Below are 23047 nucleotides of genomic sequence, written 5' to 3'. Positions count from 1 at the left end.
CTATCAGTACACTGAAAAGATGCATAGACAACATATCTGATGCCATGGCCACAGCAGTAAATGATGTAATTGCATCAGGTTGTTTCCCAGATAGCCTAAAGACAGCACAAGTAACCCCGATTCACAAGAAAGGTGATAAATCTAAAATTGAAAACTACCGCCCCATCTCAATCTTACCTGCATTTTCTAAGGTAGTTGAGAAAGTTATTTATACTAGACTAATGACATTCCTGAGTCAACACAATTTAATATTTGAAAATCAGAATGGCTTTATGAAAAACAAGTCAACATCAGTAGCAGCAGCACAATTAATAGACAAAATAATAACGGCCATAGAGAATAAGGAGTATGTAACTGGAGTGTTCCTTGATCTAGAAAAAGCTTTTGATTGTGTCAACATCACCATATTACTTGACAAGCTGTGGAACCTGGGTATCAGAGGAACTGGCTATGAGCTAATAAAATCATATATGAGCAATAGAAAACAATTTGTCTTGCTTAAAACAAACAGTGGGTCTTACACATCTAAAATTACAGACATCAAATATGGAGTGCCTCAAGGTTCTGTCTTGGGACCCCTTCTTTTCTTGATTTATGTCAATGATACACAGTATTGTTCTCCTAACTGTACAAAAATATTGTATGCAGATGACACATCAATAGTGTGTAAACACAAAGACTATGAGAGTCTGGAGGTACAGTGCAACAGTGTAACCAACGAAATAGTCAAGTATTTTAATGAAAGCCATCTAAATGTAAGTGCTTCAAAGACTGTAATGATGGAATTTAAGGCAAGGAAACAAATAGAATTTGACATGAAATTATCCATAGGAAATGCCATTGTAAAAAAGGAAAAATGGACAAAGTTCTTGGGAATTATAATCCAGGACAGCCTCAAATGGGACATGCATATTGATTCCTTAGCATGTATGTTGTCGAAGAATGTTTTGCTATAAATATGATTAGCAAATATTGTAAGGACATGGGTCTACTAAAAACTGCCTATCATGCCCTATTCTCATCAAACTTAAACTATGCTGTAGAAATATGAGGTGCAACAACTCAAGCCAACCTAAGTACATTATTAATACTACAAAAAAAGTTATCAGAATTATTTGTGGTGCCAAACCTCGAGAATCATGTCGGAACCTGTTCCCAAAATTAGGTGTGCTTACCATTATAGGTGTGTACATATTGAAAGTTATATTGCTTGTGAAAACAATTAATCCAAATTTCAACTGTGACCTGCACCAATATGATACAAGGCAAAAGTTCAGATACCATGTAAATAGCCACAGAACAGCTTTATATGAAAAAAATGCACTTCATGCTGGGCTGAAGCTAGCCAATGCCCTACCAAAAAGTCTCACAATCCTTCCTGCTATCAAATTAAAAGATCAGCTAAAAAGAATTCTAATTGAAAACCCTTTTTATTCCCTAGACGAGTATTATATCTGTATGAAAAGTCTTTCATAAGTATGTCAAGCTCATAGTTTTAAGTAACCTACAACTAATATAATGTTGATAAAAACAATATTTATAATATTGTGATTGTATACTACCAGAAGTAAAATCCATCAAAATGTAAAATTTATTAATACAAACAAATCTTTAGTTTGTAATTTATAAACTGACGTATTCAGAAGAATAATCTGTATGATGTCCTGAAACTGTATTATTTCTAGGGATTGTATTTGATTATTCGATGTTGAATAAATATTATTATTATTATTATTATTATTAACAAACACATCAACAGCAGCACTCCATGTGCCCATTTTGACCATACTGTTTCATGCAACTTTACAGGGCTGCATGACCTAAATGCTAGGTGACTTGCAACAACTGTAGGAAAAAAGGACATATAGTATCTGTGTGTCGTACCCAGCCCCTTCTTGTGAACATAGATGTTAAAAGTGTGTGTCCAGTGTTTATGAATCATAACAAAGTGTTTATCAAAATGCAAGTAATGGACAATGTGATGTTACTACAAATGGACACAGGTGCAGCTGTGACTTAACTCAGAAACTTATGTGGATTTGGGAACTCTGGCATTGTCTCGGTTACTCATGTTTGATGGGTTCAACATGCAGCATATTCCAGTTTTAGGGCAATTTATGGTCCCACTATGTATAAATCTGTTGTTGGTTTCTTGATGTTTTTGGTAGTAGATGATGCTGGTACCACAAATTTATTTGGTCTGGATGCTTTTAATGCTTTTGGAATTTCCATTATGGACATGGTGCACCTTGTTTCCGACCAAGTCCCTTACCAACAGTCAGAGTCTCAGTATTCTGAGTTCTTGTCTCTTTTCTTGGATCAGTTAGGTTGTGCCACTAATCTTGTGGCCCACATTATCCTGAAACCTAAGGTGTGGCTGTGCTTTTTCCATCTACACCCTGTTCCAGCAGCTTTGCATGATCAAGTGAAATCAGAATTGGACAGGCTGACATCACTGGAGGTCATACAGCCTGTTACACTGAGTGAATGGTCAACCCCCTCATGATTGCTAAAAACTGACTGGTCGACTTTGCCTCTGCGACAACTTTAAAGCTTCAGTTAACACTTGCTCTATCAATGATACCTGCTTTTTGCCCCGAATGGAGGAGTTATTGAGTAAACTCGCCAGGGGCCAGTTTTTCTCCAAAACTGATTTATCTGAAACCTATTTACAGGTTCTGTTGGATGAGGATTTTAAATGGCTCCTTGTGATTAACCCGCTCTTTGGATTGTACCAATATCAGCACCTCCTGTTCGGTGTGGATAGCACCATGGCGATTTTCAGCACTTTTTGTAACAATTGATGATGTCTGTTTCAGGGCACATCAACTATCTAAATGACATTGTCATGATGCGTGCATCCATTGAGGAATACTTAGTTAACTAATGCACCTTGTTCACCGTCTTACTGGGTTGAAATGCAACTTGGCCACGTCACACCTTTTTCAGCCATCCATTTTCTATTTGGGGTTTGAGATTTCTTTATGTCATCATGACACCAAGGTCAAAGCTCTGCCTTATCCTGCAAATGTCAAAGAACTCCAAGCATTTTTAGGTAAAATTGCTTACTGTCACAAATTTATTCATGGTGTGTCTATGCTGGCTCGCCCACACAATAGGTTATCCAAAACAATGTTACTTTTCAGTGGATCCTGGCCTGTGAGCATGCATTCATGCTTTTGCAATCTAAATTACATTCTGCCTCTTGTTTGGGTACTTTTCGTCCTGGCCACCATCTGGTTATGGCTGTGGACACCTTTCACTGTGGACTTGGGGTCATTCTCGCATGCCGATATGAGGATGATTCTGAGTGTCTGATAGCTTAAGCATAAAAAACACTCAACTATACTCAGCAGTGCAACTTCAAAGGAGAAAAGGGAGCACTTTTTACCATTTATGCCATCAAAAATTTTCATGTGTTTTTGTATGGGTCTAAGTTTCACTTCAACACTGGCCACAAGCCATTGGTTTCATTATTCAATCCTTCTGCTATGTTGCCCAAAAACATGAAAACCATGTTCACTGTCCAAATGATTTCGTCTGTCATCTCAAGAACTTGCAACTTGCACCATCAGATATTCTTGTTAGCTTCAATGTGGTCTCACTTTTTACTCGAGTGCCATTGCATGAATCATTGTTGTTCATTGGCAAGGAGCTGGAAGGGGAACTTATTGATTTGTTTAAGCAGGTGCTCACCTCGACTTACTTCTTATTCAGTGACTAGTACTCTGAACCACTGGTCATCAAACTGCAGCCTGAAGGCTGCATGCAGCCTAAATCAAGTGTTTGTGCTGCCAGCAGTTCTCAGCTGTGTTTTATAATACCATCCTTCTTGCAACTAACAGCAGATATCCCAAAAATGTCAAACAATGTTAACAATCTTTTCAAGATTGAATTCTTCTTTCTCAATAACAAATATACATGCAGGTACAGTAATATTTGAAGATGTACTTAATTTTAATTGACATTCATGAATTCAGCCATGAGTTAAGTAAACTTTGCTGCTTACCTCAGGGGCAGAGTGGTAAGTAGCATGCCCACTGTGGGGTTAATAGAAGTTAGAAGGCGAATGTTTTATTGTTTGTCTTCCAATGTTGACAATTCATGAACATGTGGAGCTTGTACCAATCACCTGCTGTGGCACAAATATCACACGGAAGTAACAGGGATTTGTGAATGTGCATTATATAGATGGTCATCTTCAAATGTGGTGCATCAGTACACGTTTGTAGCAAGTAAGATGAAATCAAATTAAGGCTGTTGTAATACAATGTAACGAGTAGAAGAAAAATGACATTCAAAACATTTAGTAAACATCTGTGATGGTGTCTCACATTTTAGTTGCTGTTATTAATTAATACAAGATACTGTATCAAATTAGTAAGGGAAGGTGTGGTGAAGTCACCAGGATGGGAAAAATGGCCACTGCATATTTTTTACCCTGAAAAGTGCTGCTGCTTGCCAAGAATTGGTCACACTAGTTCTAAAACACATCACTGTTGTTGTCAGTGAGATGACAGACAAAGCTCATTTTGTTACTTTTTAGTAAAAACTTTTTTTTTCTTTTCGAGTTGTCTGATGTAAGACATGTCATTCATATCATTCTTATTACCTCATCTAAAAAGAAAGATGATGAGACTTACCAAACAAAAGCGCTGGCAGGTCGATAGACAGGTCTATCGACCTGCCAGTGCTTTTGTTTGGTAAGTCTCATCATCTTTCTTTTTAGATATACTTTTCCCACGTGGAATGTTTCCCTCTATTATATTCATATCATTAATTATTACCTCAACTGTATGAAGAGTATTGATTTTTTACAATATCAATGTTTAAACAAAGTATTTTGGCCTACTAATGTAGTTCCTTATTATTTCTTTTGTTAGGATCTCCTGTGGATCACTAATGCCAACCAGCATTACTACTCTTCAGGAAAAGTGAACAAGATGCTCACCCAAACAACATGTAGTTACCTCCAAACAACACACATAATACAACAGATAAAAATTATTTCTGAAGCCTTTTGTATACAAAGCTATCATCCACGATTCTATCACTTTTTGGTAATTTGAAATTAATTATCTCATATTATTTAAAACTGTTTCAGTTCTGTTATATTTGGCCTAATACAGAAGTCCCACTGAAAATAGTCTGCTGCAGTAATTTGGTATTCTTTCAGATAGTAAAGCATGAAGATGCCTGTAAGATATGCATGAAAATCAGAAAAATGAACATGAGATATTGTTGCGATGGCCCTGGCCACTTAGGTATGGGAAATTGATCAATCACTACATAAGTCTTCAAAAAAAATTGCATGTAATTTCAACATATTATTTTCCCCCTAAAAATACAGAGTGTATCAAAAAGAATAATCCAATTTTTAAAAAATCATAACTATTATGTCATTTGAAATATGTGAGTGAACAATGTACTGTTGGAGAGAGCAAACTCTCAAGTTTTACATGGTTCCTGCTTGGTAACAGCAGTGAACGCCCACTTCAATTTTAATAAAAATGCTGTTGGAACAACAGAAAGCATTTTGTGTTCTACGTTTTGCGCAGTGTGGTTCAGTAATAACTGTTCAGTGTGACTTTTGTACTAGGTATGATTTTGATCCTCCTACAGCACAGAACATTAGACAATGGTATGAACAATTCCAAGAAACAGGTTGTTTGTGCAAAGGGAAATCCCTGAGTGTCTGACACAGCTGTCGAAGCATCCGCCATAGTTTCAGAAGGAGTCCACAAAAATCCATTAGCCATGTAGCTTGACAGCTGAACATGCCCCCAATGTCCATCTAGCATGTGTTGTGCTGAAGTTTACATGAAACCATACAACATTCAGCTACTGCAAGTTCTTCGTGAAGGTGACAAACAATGTGTGGAGTTCTGTAATTTTGTTCTTGGTAAAATGGAGGATGACAGTTTTCTTCCACACTTAGTGTTTAGTGATGAGGCAACATTCCATTTAAATGGAAATGTGAACCATCATATTGTGAGAATATGGAGTACGGGACAACCACATGAAGTTGTACAACATGGAGGGACTCACCACAATTTAATGTGTTTTGTGCACTTTCATGCGAAAAGACATATGGTCCATTTTTGTTTTCCAAGAACACTGTTCCAGGAAGCACATATCTCAATATGCTTGAGAACTTTTTTCTCCCACACTGGAAGACTGATTCAAATGACTTCATTTACTAACAGGATAGGGCACTGCTACACTGGCATCTGGAAGTGTGGCAATTTTTAAATCAAAGGATTACTGAATGATGGATCGGTCACACTGGACCAAATGATTCAGCCTTACACTACTGGTCTCCAAGGTCACCGGACCTGACTGTATCTGATTATTTCTTGTGGGGATTTATAAAAGACTCTGTACATATGCCTCCACTACCAACAGTAATGAATGAACTGAGACATCGCATAACAGCAGCTATGGAAGCTGTAATTCCAGACATGCTCGCTGCAGTGTGGGGACAATTTGAATACTGTATTGACAAATGCAGACCATCTCAAGGGGGGGGGGGGGGGGGGGGAGGATATTGAACACCTATGAAAAGGTACGAAAAAGAAGAAGAAGAAGAAGAAGAAGATGAAGAAGAAGAAAAAAAGAAAATACAATTTTTTAGTTTCCCGTTCATCAAAAAACAAAATTCATTGTATATGTTTATTACTTTCAGAAATATAGATGTGCCAAATCAGATGATTCCTTTTGATGCACCCTGTATTATAGTCACTGAGAAAACAAGAGAACTCCTTGCAGAGAAAGTTAGTGAAACCCTCAAAAACATTTACAATTAGTCAATATGCAATAGTGACACTGAATACAAAGAAAACAAATGCCAATAATTTCAGTTTGAAGAGGTAAAATGACACTGTTAAATTAAATGTAGACAGCACCTCTATAGAATGCATAAAAACTAAATTAAACTAAACTCTATCTGAACAGGCCTCGAAAGGCCCAATGGTGCCGACTAGCTGCCTTGTTATCCTGTGCTGATAGGCATCAGTGGGAGTGGATATGGAGGGGCATGTGGTCACCACACTGCTTCCCCAGCCATTGTCAGTTGTCATGACTGGAGATGCGACTTCTCAGTCAAATAGCTCCTCAACTGACATCACAAGGGCTGAGTGTCAACAATGCTTGGCAGACCTGGACAGTTCTCGATCCAAGTGCTAGCCCAGCCCGAAAGCGCTTAACTTCGGTGATCGGACGCAAATCAGTGTTACTGCTGCGGCAAGACTGTCAGCACATACAATGCATAATAAACACAAAATTTCTAGCACTGAATATTAACCCTCAGTTGAAGTGATGTGAACACGCAAAAGATAATTGCAAATAGAATGTACTCAGCATGTTACGCTCTTGAGAGTCCTTTACTTAGTTTGTAGCAGCCAGTGTGTTTTAGTTACATACTATTCATATGTAAGCTCATTTCTTAGCTATGGAATTCTTTTCTGATGAACAAATGCCCAAAACATGAACACCATTTTCAAACTACAGGAAAGGGTCATAAGAATAATAACCAAAAATAGTAGGTGAGCTCATTATGAAGATCTGTTCAAAACACTGGGGATTTTAACTACATCATATGAGTGTGTTTACTGCTTGTACAGATAAAAAATAATACTGTTAATTATGGCAAAAACAGCTCTGTCCATGACTACAGAACACGAGCTAGACCGAATACACATCCACCAAGAAAGAATTTGTAAACATAAATTTCAAAACAGTATTTTCTTTCAAGAGATAAAACTGTACAATAAATTGTCCAAACAGCTTAAAGCAATCACTAAAACAAACTTCTTTAAACAGACAGTTAAAAAATACCTATTCAGCAAAAATTCCATATATTGAAGGATTACTAAGATAAGACACAGGAGCGGTTTGGTAAACATGTTACACATATAAATAATAATAACATAATAAGACATATCACTTCACATATCACTTTTACACTATGTTTTTTTTTCCTTTTCTGGAAAAATTTACTCCCAAAACTATACTGTATATAATACTAACAACTTATATTTAATCTCACTCATTACAGAGGGGCGCAACTCAATTTTTCAGGCAAGCAAATGGGAAGTTGCAGTGCCCAAACTGAAAGAGACATCATTGCTATGTTCCTGAGATCAGAAGAGAGTGGGTTATGATATGAAAAACACGACTATAGTGCATGTATTGGAATAAGAAGTGAATGAATAATGTAGCACTAGCCTTTTACATTATTAAATACACTGACTCTTTTGTAAAACAGCATTGTACACTATGGCTAAACCAAATGAGGTAGCTCTGTTTTAAACAGCCTGGACTTGTATTCAAGAGGGCGGAGACTCCATCTTCATCTGGCCATCATGATTTAGGTTTTCTGTGGTTTCCTTAAATTATTTCAGGCAAATGCTGGGATACTTCCTACTTGTCATGGCAAGTTACCTGCCCCGTCCTCATCAGACTTTGCCCTGTATTGAATCTGCCCAGTGGATTAACAATGAGGGTCAGTGTGCTGGCCAGTCTGAATGTGGTTTTTAGGCAGTTCTCCACACCCAGTTAGGTGAATACTGTAGTGGTACCTAAGTCCCACATAATTATATGGTTCACAACCACCTACAAAACTTTCACTCACTTTCCCATGAATAACAGTTCATGCAGACAGCTGGAGGTACACATATATCTGTCCCAGTGGTAACGGAGAAGCGGCAGGAAGGGCATCATGCTACCACTTAAATTAACCATGCAAAATCTATTAACAACCATGCGGACCCCGTGCTGATGTGGAAGAGATGATGATTGCTGTTCTTAAATTCTAATGGCAAGATACGTCCACTATCCTTATAAAAGTGATATACGGATGAATAAAATTACTACTACTCAACATCAAGTTATTGTTATGGCCATTCCAAAAAGATACAATCTTGCTTGCTTTTTGCTTTGTAAGAGAAGAAATTAAGGAATCAAATAAATTATATAAAAAATTCTACCAAGACTTCCCAAATACATACTTCCTTGCAGTGGATGATATGGCCAGAGAACACTATACAAAGCATGGCATGCACTTAAATGGAAATGGGAAATCCCTCAGAAGTCAAAAAATTTAACATTTAATTGAGATATTTCTATTTAACTGTGTGCAGATCCCAAGATCTTACCTCAAACTGTTGAATAAACCTCACAGTGCAAGGATCCCCCTACCCTGCAAGGAAGAGCAAACAGACTGTTCATGGAGCGAAAAACCCAGGAACCACCACCAGTAGCAAGCACACAACAAAGGTACAAAGGCCTGGGACACTTGCTGCAGTAACTGGAGTAATACCACAACTATTCTTGACCCACAAATGTGGTTTTCTTTTTGTGCTGCTAAATACCTTTGTACATTGAATAATCCACAATTTCTTGGTAATGTTTCAGTCAGAGAAGTAAGTCTCATCTGTCAAACAATGGAAAGCAACAATATTACAAAAATGATATACGGCTACTCGTCATATACAGGAGATAAGTTGCAGACAGGCACAATAAAAGGCTGCTAAACAAGCACAGTTCGCACATGCATGACCACTGTGATGCGACCATTGTTTAGCTGTCTTTTTGTTCTGCCTGTGTGCAGCTCAACATTCTTGTTGTATGATGAATAGCAATCTATCAGTTTCATCCATATTGGTTCACACCGACTGAAGCAAATCAGTTATGAGAAGAGAGTAGCCACATCACACAACAAAATAAAGACAGTACGGAATGTAGTGAAGAAGGAGATTGGTTGAATCAGAGGTGAGGATGAGCAAATAATTTGAGTAAATTATCCATTAGTAAGTACTTTATATCCATTATTGATAAGACAGGAGTTTACAGCTAAGCAAGTGCTGCTCTGGAATACTTGCCCCTACAGATAACTTCAGTGGCATGTATATGACTCTTGCTATACTAGAACTACTAATATTTACCATAAAATCTTTAAAATTGATATATTATAGTGAAGGCCTATATGAAAAAATACAAGGGTAATTAACAAGTGACCTTCTTACTTTCGTAACATCTTCAGTTATTTGTGTGAAACAGCCAGTTATCATCAAAATATTTGGTCAACATGCTGAAATATGTTGAAATTAAAGCTCAGTTTAACGATGCAAACATTCACTCATACCTGTTTTGGTCCATCTCTTCAATGAAAGTTTGAATAGAGCTGTGTTTCCATTTGAATTAAAATATACAATAGTCCAGCCATTGCACAAAAAAGGTAGTGTCGACAAAGTCGAAAACTACTGACCCATTAGCTTAATTCCAATTCTAAGCACAGTATTAGAAAAGATTAATTCACTATGGTTAGAAAGCTTTCTTGTCAAAGAAAAAGTGCTACGAGAAACCCAACATTGTTTTAGGAAAGGCTATTCAACATCATCTGCAATATGTGATGTAGTACATACTATACTTACGAAATTAGATGAAAAAGAAAGGGTGGCATGTTTGTTCCTTGATTTATCAGATGCTACTTGAGAAACTGGAAACTTATGGTATTAGAGGAATAACCAAAAGTCTCATACAGTCATACCTACAAGGCAGATATCAGGTCACATATTTCATGTCTGCTTGTGTCTGTATATGTGTGGATGGATATGTGTGTGTATGCGAGTGTATACCCGTCCTTAATTTCCCCCTAAGGTAAGTCTTTCCGCTCCCGGGACTGGAATGACTCCTTACCCTCTCCCTTAAAACCCACATCCTTTCGTCTTTCCCTCTCCTTCCCTCTTTCCTGATGAGGCAAGAGTTTGTTGCGAAAGCTTGAATTTTGTGTGTATGTTTGTGTTCATTTGTGTGTCTGTCGACCTGCCAGCACCTTCATTTGGTAAGTCACGTCTTCTTTGTTTTTAGGTGTATATATATATATATATATATATGCGGATGGATATGTGTGTGTGTGCGAGTGTATACCTGTCCTTTTTTCCCCCTAAGGTAAGTCTTTCCACTCCCGGGACTGGAATGACTCCTTACCCTCTCCCTTAAAACCCATATCCTTTTGTCTTTCTTCTCCTTCCCTCATTCCTGACGAGGCAACCGTTGGTTGCGAAAGCTAGAATTTTGTGTGTATGTTTGTGTTTGTTTGTGTGTCTATTGACCTGCCAGCGCTTTTGTTTGGTAAGTCTCATCATCTTTCGTTTTAAATATATGGAATCCTTACCCAATCCGTTACCCCCAGAAACCATCCTTGTAACCATTGATGCCACTTCCTTATACACAAATATCCCGCACGTCCAGGGCCTCGCTGCGATGGAGCACTTCCTTTCACGCCGATCACCTGCCACCCTACCTAAAACATCTTTCCTCATTACCTTAGCCAGCTTCATCCTGACCCACAACTTCTTCACTTTTGAAAACCAGACATACCAACAATTAAAGGGAACAGCCATGGGTACCAGGATGGCCCCTTCGTACGCCAACCTATTCATGGGTCGCTTAGAGGAAGCCTTCTTGGTTACCCAGGCCTGCCAACCCAAAGTTTGGTACAGATTTATTGATGACATCTTCATGATTTGGACTCACAGTGAAGAAGAACTCCAGAGTTTCCTCTCCAACCTCAACTCCTTTGGTTCCATCAGATTCACCTGGTCCTACTCCAAATCCCATGCCACTTTCCTTGATGTTGACCTTCACCTGTCCAATGGCCAGCTTCACACGTCCGTCCACATCAAACCCACCAATAAGCAACAGTACCTCCATTACGACAGCTGCCACCCATTCCACATCAAACGGTCCCTTCCCTACAGCCTAAGTCTTCGTGGCAAACGAATCTGCTCCAGTCCGAAATCCCTGAAGCATTACACCAACAACCTGACAACAGCTTTCGCATCCCGCAACTACCCTCCCGACCTGGTACGGAAGCAAATAACCAGAGCCACTTCCTCATCCTCTCAAACCCAGAACCTCTCACAGAAGAACCACAAAAGTGCCCCACTTGTGACAGGATACTTTCCGGGACTGGATCAGATTCTGAATGTGGCTCTCCAGCAGGGATACGACTTTCTCAAATCCTGCCCTGAAATGAGATCCATCCTTCATGAAATCCTCCCCACTCCACCAAGAGTGTCTTTCCGCCGTCCACCTAACCTTCGTAACCTCTTAGTTCATCCCTATGAAATCCCCAAACCACCTTCCCTACCCTCTGGCTCCTACCCTTGTAACCGCCCCCGGTGTAAAACCTGTCCAATGCACCCTCCCACCACCACCTACTCCAGTCCTGTAACCCGGAAGGTGTACACAATCAAAGGCAGAGCCACGTGTGAAAGCACCCACGTGATCTACCAACTGACCTGCCTACACTGTGATGCATTCTATGTGGGAATGACCAGCAACAAACTGTCCATTCGCATGAATGGAAACAGGCAGACAGTGTTTGTTGGTAATGAGGATCACCCTGTGGCTAAACATGCCTTGGTGCACGACCAGCACATCTTGGTGCAGTGTTACACTGTCCGGGTTATCTGGATACTTCCTACTAACACCAACCTATCCGAACTCCGGAGATGGGAACTTGCTCTTCAATATATCCTCTCTTCCCGTTATCCACCAGGCCTCAATCTCCGCTAATTTCAAATTTCCGCCACTCATATCTCACCTGTCATTCATCAACATCTTTGCCTCTGCACTTCTGCCTCGACTGACATCTCTGCCCAAACTCTTTGTCTTTAAATATGTCTGCTTGTGTCTGTATATGTGTGGATGGATATGTGTGTGTGTGCGAGTGTATACCCGTCCTTTTTTCCCCCTAAGGTAAGTCTTTCCGCTCCCGGGACTGGAATGTCTCCTTACCCTCTCCCTTAAAACCCACATCCTTTCGTCTTTCCCTCTCCTTCCCTCTTTCCTGATGAGGCAACAGTTTGTTGCGAAAGCTTGAATTTTGTGTGTATGTTTGTGTGTCTGTCGACCTGCCAGCACTTTCATTTGGTAAGTCACATCATTTGACAAATGTCTGCTTGTGTCTTGTATGGATGGATGGATATGTGTGTGTGTGCGCGCGAGTGTATACCTGTCCTTTTTTCCCCCTAAGGTAAGTCTTTCCGCTCCCGGGATTGGAATGACTCCTTACCCTCTCCCTTAAAACCCATATCCTTTTGTCTTTCCTTCTCCTTCCCTCTTTCCTGACGAGGCAACCGTTGGTTGCGAAAGCTAGATTTTGTGTGTATGTTTGTGTTTGTTTGTGTGTCTATCGACCTGCCAGCGCTTCTGTTTGGTAAGTCTCATCATCTTTCTTTTTAAATATATTTTTCCCATGTGGAATGTTTCCCTCTATTATATTAATACATAATAATGCGCACATAAATCAACCACAACTAAGCGTTGTTTGTTGTGTTTTAAACCTGCTACCAGTCTTCTTGCGTTTCCAGCCAATAGTGTTCTTAAGGTAATATAGTTTACAAAGTCGTCCGTATTTTCTGTTCACAACATTCTAACCGTATCAACATTCTAACGGCAACGTGTAACCCGAACATAAACTTCAAATGAACCGCTGAGCCTGACCGACTTTCTGCTGTTCATTTGCGGTCGATACTCTACTGCCGACTGCAAAAGGAGTATTATGGGGTATGCGAAACATGGGCAGTTGCTGCAATGCATTGGAGTCAGCAGTTAGCGAACTCTTAACAGTCTTTAACGAAGTAGAAAATTACTGATGGCATAAACGTATTGTAAAGTAAAATGAACGTTATTGACTAACATTCGACTAGCCGAAAAATCGATCATCATAGGGCACTGGTCGCAAAGCAGTGACAATCATTTTCTCGAATATGATTGTTTATGTTGGAAGCCTTGCTTCAACAAAGATAGTGTGCCACATGAAGTGCAAAGACGTGGTTTGCATCAGTCTCGTGTTAATTCCAAAATAATGAAGGGGGAAGCACGTATTGATGAACTGGTGCAGTGTGTCAGTTTGCATATACCAAGAAAATTGCTTTTCCATGGATACATTTTACCGTTTATGTGTCTTTATGGACTGTGGATATATATTTGGGTTACCGTGTATGGAGTTGAGGAATATTATGAAGCCGGTCTGATAGGAGTGGCGGTGATCGGTTTGCTGCAAATATTGAGCTGCCTTTGCTGCCACTGGTCTGTACATGTACACTGCTTTCTAACATGCAAAAGTGTAAGTTTGTTTTTGAGTGCGTCCTGTTGTGAGAAATACATTGCTGACGTTGTGTCAACAGCTGGTACACAACTTGTTTACAGTTGTTTTTAGAAAGCTTTCAGCGGCAAAACTGTCAACTACTGAATGTGTTAGAACTTGCTGTAAAGTTTGCTTTTTTTTTTTTTTAATTCGTGTACAGTTTGCTCAGTACCGTGAATAGGAATATTCAGAACACAAATAGTATTATTGTCTAGCTGTGAAAAGACATTCATCGACAATAATTTAGTTAGAGATCCCACCACTTCTGGCTTCTAATGAGTGAACATATTCACATAGTTAATTACCTAAGTAATTTTTATAAGACTTTGATGTTGTGTAAATCGGAGAGAAAACACGAAACCTTTTTTCACATTTTTATATGATATAATTTGGTGACTAAAGTATCCTTGTCTGTACAATTTATTGGAAAGAAATATTCAGTTTCGTAGTGCTGTCAGTAATTTTATACATACATAAATGACCTAGGTATCTGTGTAATCTTATACATGGCAACATGATGTTTTTACCATATTTAGCATGGAGCAGATGGCAGTATCACTATTTATAGTGTTAATTTCAACTACAAACCCAAATTATGAGTGTAGATAAATTAACTTGTAAACGCGAAAATATTCAACTATTGAGGTTTAAGACAGTTGATTCTGGAGAAAGATTTGTTAGTGTAGAATTTAAAAATCATATCAAATAAAACTTTATGTAGAGTTGCATATCACAAACTTAGCACATTATTAGACTATTACCTAGACTGACATCATAGTATTTGTTATACTACACACGGTATAGCCCATTGGCTTTTCCTCGTGATGTAACTGTGTGGTGTTGTCTGATGACATTTTTAGGTGCAGTGTGTTTGAAATGTCTTTGCAGAAGACCAGCTTCCGGTAATCCACAGGTATTGCATTTAGTTGTGACAGTAGGCTGTTGCTGATATGCTGTTTAATCCTATTGTAAGTTTTGTGTTTGTTTCACAGCCCTTTGATATTTACACTTTAGTTATCTATGCTGACATAGCAATACAAATTTGATGCGGTATAAATTTGCAGTTACTATTACTGACAGTTCATAACATACTGTCTTTAGCAGAGAGAGGGCTGCACAGTGCTGCAGCCAAAAGTTTTAATCACTTCATCATGTGGTCTTCAGTCCTGAGACTGGTTTGATGCAGCTCTCCATGCTACTCTATCCTGTGCAAGCTTCTTCATCTCCCAATACCTACTGCAACCTACATCCTTCTGAATCTGCTTAGTGTATTCATCTCTTGGTCTCCCTCTATGATTTTTACCCTCCACGCTGCCCTCCAATACTAAATTGGTGATCCCTTGATGCCTCAACACATGTCCTATCAACCGATCCCTTCTTCTAGTCAAGTTGTCACAAACTCCTCTTCTCCCCAATTCTATTCAATACTTCCTCATTAGTTATGTGATCTACCCATCTAATCTTCAGCATTCTTCTGTAGCACCACATTTCAAAAGCTTCTATTCTCTTCTTGTCCAAACTATTTATCGTCCATGTTTCACTTCCATACAGGGCTACACTCCATACAAATACTTTCAGAAATGACTTCCTGACACTTAAATCTATACTCAATGTCAACAAATTTCTCTTCTTCAGAAACGCTTTTCTTGCCATTGCCAGTCTACATTTTATATCCTCTCTACTTTGTTTGTTAATCACTTACTGAATGATATAAACTGTCTGTCAGACAGTAGAGTAAAATTTGAAAACAAGCGGGAAAAAAATTCTACTTGAGTACTTCTGTTTTGTGGGAGGCAACCAAGTAGATGCAGTGTTTCTTGATTTCTGTAAAGTATTTGAGTCAGTACCCCACCTACGCTTAATGTCAAAAGTACAATCATGTGGGGTATCAAGTGAAATTTGTGATTGGATTGAGGACTTTTTGGTAAGGAGCACACAGCATGTTATCTTGGATGGAGTGGCAGCATCAGATGTAGAGGTAACTTCAGGTGTGCCCCAGGGAAGTTTGTCGGGATACTTGGTGTTCACATAGTATATTAATGACTTTGCGGGCAATATTAATAGTAAAATCAGGCTTTTTGCAGATGATGTAGTTATCTATAATGAAGTAGGCTAATATTGAGAGAAGCTGCATAAATATTCAGTCAGATATAGATAATATTTCAACATGGTGCAGAGATTGGCAGCTTGCTCTAAGTGGGGGATGTTGTATGTATACAGAGAAGGGCAGCATAAATGGTCACAGGTTTGTTTAATCCATGGGAGAGTGTCACAGAGATACTGAAGGAACTGAAATTGCAGACTCTTGAAAACTCATAAACTATCCTGAGAAAGTCGATTAGCAAAGTTTCAAGAACCGGCTTTAAGTTGTTCCTCTAGGGATATAGTACAACACCCTACGTGTCACTCACACAGAGATTGTGAGGATAAGATTAGAATTAATTACTGCACTCACGGAGGTATTCATTCTTCCATACATGAATGGGACAGAAAGAAACCCTAATAACTATTACAATGGGATGTACCCTCTGCCATGCATAGTGGTTTACAGAGTATAGATGTAGATTTGGTGCTATTGTAATGTGTGAAAAAGTTGGTGAGTAGGTATTGCGTACAGCTTTTTTCTTATTTATTTATTTATTTTTAAAGAGAGAGAGAGAGAAACTAGTAAATGGTCAGCATGTTGCCATATTTACAATTTAATGTGTGATGGGAATGGAAAAGAAATCATTCCAAGTCATGATTTATTGTGCAAATAATCTATGGAACATGAAACTAACCAACTGTTTTGTAAATATTTTCAACTTTGCATTTTGTTTGGGTACCTGATAATGCCAGAATTGTGATGATTTTTGTATCAGGGAACTCGTATTTTTCATATGTTGATCAGGACCTATTCCTCATGACATTGCTCGTCCACCTTCAGTTGAGTTATTACTGGTAATCTTCCGTGGGTGTCATATATAAAAAAAATCCTAGTCAATTTACTCAATTGTCTGAACAGCGAAGAGTCACCAAAAGGAAAGACAAGGTATTGGTTTTTACATTTATGTATCAAATGTTGATGTCTGTTATATTCCTGACTCAATAGAAAGCCACGAACATTGGATGTCCTGCAACATTACTTTATTTTGTGATCAGATTTATGGCTTAAAAGGCCATTGTCAGACAGTATTTGTCAACACAAACATCTTATTATGACCATGTGAGCAAAAAACCAAGTCATTAAATAAATTGGTACCTTAAAGCATCCACAGTTTGTATTTTTAATTGATAAATATGAAATTTTTCAACCACAAAGCACTGAAAGAATCTCTCACAGTGATGTTCATAATGCAATTTGCAATAGAAGTTGCGAAGAGAGGCAGCCTTCAAGAACAGGGGATGGTTTGCTGTATTTATCTGTCGTGGAATTGTACGTAGGCTCTACTACAATAATGGATTGTAGTTGTGAATTCCTGCTCTGCTAATGGTTCTGTGACATAGTGATGTGACATCATATATGTGCAAACTGGAAGAAAATGAAACACCGACAATATTTTTTGAAATGCGGGTTGTGTGGTTTACTAACTGACCTTTAGTGTAGCCTGATGCATAGCTTTGATTGGACGTTGACAATTTATTTCCACATGTACACCTATACTCTGCAAACCACCGAGAAGTGCATGGCAGAGGGTACATTCCATTATATTAGTTATTAGGATTTCTTACCATTCCATTCATGTACAAGGTGCTGGAAGAATGATTGTTTTGAATGCCTGTGTGCATGCTGTAGTTATTCTAATTGTCCTCACAGTCCTAATGTGAATGATACAGAGGTGCTGTGGAAGTGTCATCACTTAAAGCCAGTTCTTGAAGCTTTTAGTAGATAGTCAAATCAAATATCTTTCAGCTGTCTATTTTCCGAATCATTATTTTATTGGGCTACCAGTTTCGGCGATTTATTATACCATCTTCAGGTCCCCTGACCAATGTGTAAGGAGTTTCCAACCTCAGTTCTGGTCAGAATAGGGGCCAGCATTCAAAGACTGGTACCTTTAGATTTCTGCTTGATAAGCAATCACTTCAACCTGACTGGAACAGAGCTTGGAATCTTCCTGCATGTCAGTCAGGGTGCCTGAAGGTGGCATAATAAATCGCCGAAACTGGGAACCCAGTAAAATAACAGTTCAGAAATTAGATGGCTGAAAGGTGTTTGATTTGACATTCTGTACTGAACAGCTGAGCCCCACAACCATCTCTGAAAAAATGGACATACAGAGACTTTTAGTAGACTTTTTCAGGGTAGTGTACGTCTTGTCTTCATGAGTCTGGCAGTTCAGTTTCTTCAGAGTCTGTGACATACTCTCATGAGTCAAGCAAACCTGTGACCATTTGTGCTGCCCTTCTGTGTACATGCCCAATATCCCTTGTTAATAGGCTACTATTTGATAAAGGTCCCACACACTTGAGCAATATTCTAGAATGGCTCCCATGAGTGATTTGTAAGCAATCTCCATTGTAGAATGGTTGCACTTCCCAAGTATTCTACCAATAAACAAAAGTTTACCACCTGCTTTACCCACAACTGAGTGTATGTAATCATTCCATTTCATATCCATACAAGATATAACAACCAGGTATTTGTACAGTTTGGCGAGTTCCAACTGTGACTCACTGATATTAAACTCATAGGATACTACATTTTTTTGTTTCGTGAAGTGTAGAATTTTGCATCTCTGAAACATTTAAAGTAACTTGCCAATCTGTGTACCACTTAGAAATCTTTCCAAAATCTTACAGGATATTTCTGCAGCTTCTTTCAGACAGTATTTCATTATCAATAACTGCACCATCTGCAAAAAGTCTGAGGCTACTATTAATATTGTCCGCAAGGTTATTAATATACAACTTGAATAGCAAGAGTCCCAGCACTCCTCCCACGATCACACTCAAAATTACTTGTACAGCTGATGATGGCTCTCCATCCAGGATAGTACGCTACAGCCTCCCTCCAAAAAAGTCCTCAGTACCGTGCTAATTTCAATTGATACACCATAAAATTGTACTTTTGACTATAAGCATAAGTGTGGTACTGAGTTGAATGCTTTCTGAAATCAAGAAATACCACCTCTACCTTACTGCCTTGATCCAAAGCTTTCAGTACGTCGTGCGAGTTGGGTTTCGTGTGATCGATTTTTTTGGAATTCATCCTGGTTGGCATATAAGAGGTCATACAGTTCAAGATACCTCATTATGTCTGAACTCGGAATAAGTTCTAAGATTCTATAAGAAATTGATGTCAAGGGTATTGGACAATAGTTTTCACAATCACATATACTACCCATGTTGTAGATGGGTATGACCTGTGCTTTCTTCAAACTGCTAACTCATCTGCAAATTCAGTATAGAATCTAATAGGGATTTCATTAGGCCTTGGAACTTTGGTCAGTTTTAAATTGGGTTTTACTTTGTAAAGGGACATGTGAAAACAGATTTAAGAATTGCAGCTTTTCTTTGCTACCCTCAGTTTCAGTGTCTGTTTCATTTGCCAGGTGTTGGGCACTAACTTTGATTCCACTAACAGCCTTTACATACGACTGGAATTTCTTTTGAGTTTTGTGAAAGATCATTGGACAATATTCTCCTATGGTAGTCATTAAAGGCTTCACTCATTGCTCTAGTTGTGAGTTGGTGAAGCTAACAAATGTGAACATGAAATCTTGTGTCTGGTGACATACTCCCGTATCACAAACCAAGCACCAAAAGTGAAATGTTGACGAATAAAATTAAACATTATGAATAAAAGACAGCCTGTTGCAGCTTTTATTATTGAAGTAAGAGTGGGAGAATTTGATGAGTAAAATTTAAAGATGTGATTGTATTTTGCATTTCAGTAGAAAGAAAATAGTTAAAAACTGCACTGGTTTCTCAGTTCACAAAGGCTGCTTTAATATCCCATCTCCTGAAGTTGCCAATGTCAAGCTTACTGTCACCTGTAATGTCAGAAAGTTGTGCAGTAAAGTGAAAATTGTATCAAATAGCTTTCCTGCCTTAGAATATACCCCTAGCTGTTGGTCTGAGGAATTGCAGATATTTATATTGATAGAAAAGAATAGGTATGAAAATTTACAACAAGCCTAATTATAGGAATGAGAGAGAGAATTTGCAGTGTGAAGATGAGTGTTCACCTACAGCTGTGTGTGTAATGATGAAATATGTGGGAGGCATAGGAAATTGATGACACCAAATAGGACATTTACAACAGTACAAAGAGTGAAAAACTTAAAATCTATCCCACATCTCAAAGACACATAATCAACCACTTGTCATGATGTCCAACAGTGTGATAAAAAGGGCAAGAGAGAACAAGTGACATTTGTTGGAAAAATCGACAATCCCCCAAAAGTGTGTAGGTTATTCAGTAGATAATTGTACCAAGTTGGTGGTAATTCAACAAATATTCAAAATTTGAAAATATTTGGGATAACACTAGCAGCTAAAGAATACATTTTTAGATACTAGCCTACCCTAAGTAAATACATGCTAATTAAGTCCAATAAAGATGTTAACTGTGCTATATAAGGATTCAGTGTTGTGCTTCCTTCATTGTCATTTATTATGTTGTTATCTGTGCATTGCTTTGTTGTATTATAAGTACAGTATTATTGGTATAGGTTATTTAAAAGAGTGTATTACTGTTTTTCAGACTAATGATCCTTTCAAAGCGAAAGTGGCAAAAGTTGTACCAACAGCCAACAATGGGTCCTCTGAACTAGTGTCTGTACATCAAGCTAAGGTAAATCATCTGAGTTACACATTAACTTGTTTTGGAACTATAATAAATATTCCCCAGAACCATTAGAGTGTTTTATTCTTTTTGTTTGTTTTCCTACAGTGCTTCTTAAGCCCATATTTCACTCATCATGTGTAGTGTCGGGTCCATGTCTTGACCGTGTAATGACTACTGCTGTCAGAAAAATAGGATAGGGGCAAGAAAATTTCTTTTTATTGTACACTCTCTATCGGTGTTATGGTTTGCCAATTTCAGTGACTTTTCTTTGTCAGTTTTGGCGTTATTATCTGTCTGCTTATTTTTCTGGCTTGTTTATTGTCACCTCGAATCTATGGCAGTGGTCACCGACTTGCATGAACCTGTGACCATAAGTATTGTCACCTTATAGTTTGATTAAAATTACTTAATAGTTGACACTTCATGCGTTGGAGTTGGTTTCCTCCAATTAGAGCGCTCAACATCACACCCGAACCATTCGCTGTTGCGAAATTACCACAACAAGTGGTCAGTTCACTTCAAATTCTATGTCCGGGATTTTTTCTTGAAGTATTTTGATTTTAAATCATGGGTCTGTCAGTTTTATTTTGTATTTCATCATACATGATAACCACATCACAAACAACACACATACACCCCCAGGTGGCTCACAATCCTTTTGTGAATACATACTTGGCTACCACGGGCACCCAGCTTTTGCAGCATTACTTACTTTCCGTGCTGCCTGCTTATATATCCACTGCCCCATTTCCTCGCTGGCTCTCAATCAGATGGTTTTCTAGCTGCTGACCCTGCTTGGACCTGGTTTACAATTGGGCCTCTAGTTTCCACTTTCAATGTATTCTACAACTTTTCATTAACTAAACACATGGTCCCCATTGTTGGGTTTGACCTGCCACCAATTTTCAAAATTCTCCAGCAGTGCAAGTGGTGTTGGGCAGGTGGCCCAATGCGATGTGTGCTCGACATTTGTGGCATTCCATCTGTGTACCCTTCCCTGTAGTATAGTAATACACACAAAACCCAGCACAGTCGCCATCCGATTGTGAGGGGGTCATCAAATACCTGCACGTTGGTTGCTCCCTGACCAAGCAGGAATTGTACTGTTGGTGCCTGAGCTGAAAACTCCCCATGTATGCCAAAGAGTGTGTGCCTGTCATGACTGGGACATGGGGACTCTGAGCAAATTGGCCAAGTAGCCAATGTTGAGGCTGGATGGTGCCCATGGGAAGAGCCCCTGTTTAGAGTGGGTGGCACCATGGCAGATCAGCTGCAAATGAAGTGGATAAAGTTATCTCTTGCTGATGGTTATACTGCCCAAGCAGTCTCTATGAAAGGACAGCCCTTTCTCATTACAGAGAGATAAAACGCCAAACTGTTCCCTTCCCTGACTACGCCATGGGGAGAATGTGGGGCTAAGCGGCAAGCAGAGCAATACCACCCACAATACTTCGTTTGCACAAGGTCTGAAGGTGATTCCTTCTTGGCCACAAAGCCCTTGCTCTTTGTGGAGAACTTAGAAGACAAATTTGGGGAAACGACAGCCATCTCTAAAATGAAAAGTGGGTCATGCATCAAAATGGCATCCCCTATCCATTCACAGGCACTGTACGTTTGAACCAAGCTGGGTGATGTACCAATGACAGTCACTCCACATAGCAGTCTAAATTTAGTTCAGGGCATAATTTTCCACAGAGACCTGCTCTTACAATCTGATGATGAGCAACGCATCAACTTGGAGTGACGGGGTGTACACTTTGTCCATCATGTGCATAGGGGGCCAAAGGACAGTAGGCTCGTTACTGGTATCTTCATCTTGCCCTTTGAGGGTGATTCGTTACCTGAGAAGGTCAAGGTTATGGTATACTGATGTGACGTGAAACCGTATGAGCGTACCCCCACCCATCCACCATGTCGTGCTTCAAGTGTCTAAAATTTGGACACATACCTTTGTGGTGCAATGCTGGCTCCATCTGTCAAGATTGTGGACAAGTTCTACTTGCAGATACTCCCTGTACCTCCCACCACCTGTGTCAACTGTAGAAAGCACTTGCTCACCAGATTGCATTATTTTCCAGGGAGATAGAAAAAGAAAATAGAAGACTCTGGAGAAACAC

The 23047-nt window shown here is 39.0% G+C and overlaps 1 protein-coding gene across 1 annotated transcript in view; it reads left to right on the top strand.

Moving 5' to 3' along the window:
* Positions 1-13760: 13760 nt before the first annotated feature.
* The window catches only part of LOC126190967 (endoplasmic reticulum transmembrane helix translocase), a 176233-nt gene continuing 166946 nt past the window's right edge, over positions 13761-23047 (top strand). The window contains exons 1-2 of the mRNA XM_049931631.1: positions 13761-14137; positions 20847-20936. Coding sequence (XP_049787588.1) covers positions 13877-14137; positions 20847-20936 — 351 coding nt within the window. The 5' untranslated portion in view covers positions 13761-13876. The remainder of the gene's footprint in view (positions 14138-20846; positions 20937-23047) is intronic.

The sequence above is a fragment of the Schistocerca cancellata genome, chromosome 6 (genome assembly GCF_023864275.1).
Source record: "Schistocerca cancellata isolate TAMUIC-IGC-003103 chromosome 6, iqSchCanc2.1, whole genome shotgun sequence".
NCBI classification, from domain to species: Eukaryota; Metazoa; Arthropoda; class Insecta; order Orthoptera; family Acrididae; genus Schistocerca; species Schistocerca cancellata.
Note: the sequence above shows the minus strand (reverse complement) of the source record. Positions and strands in the feature narration are given on the sequence as shown.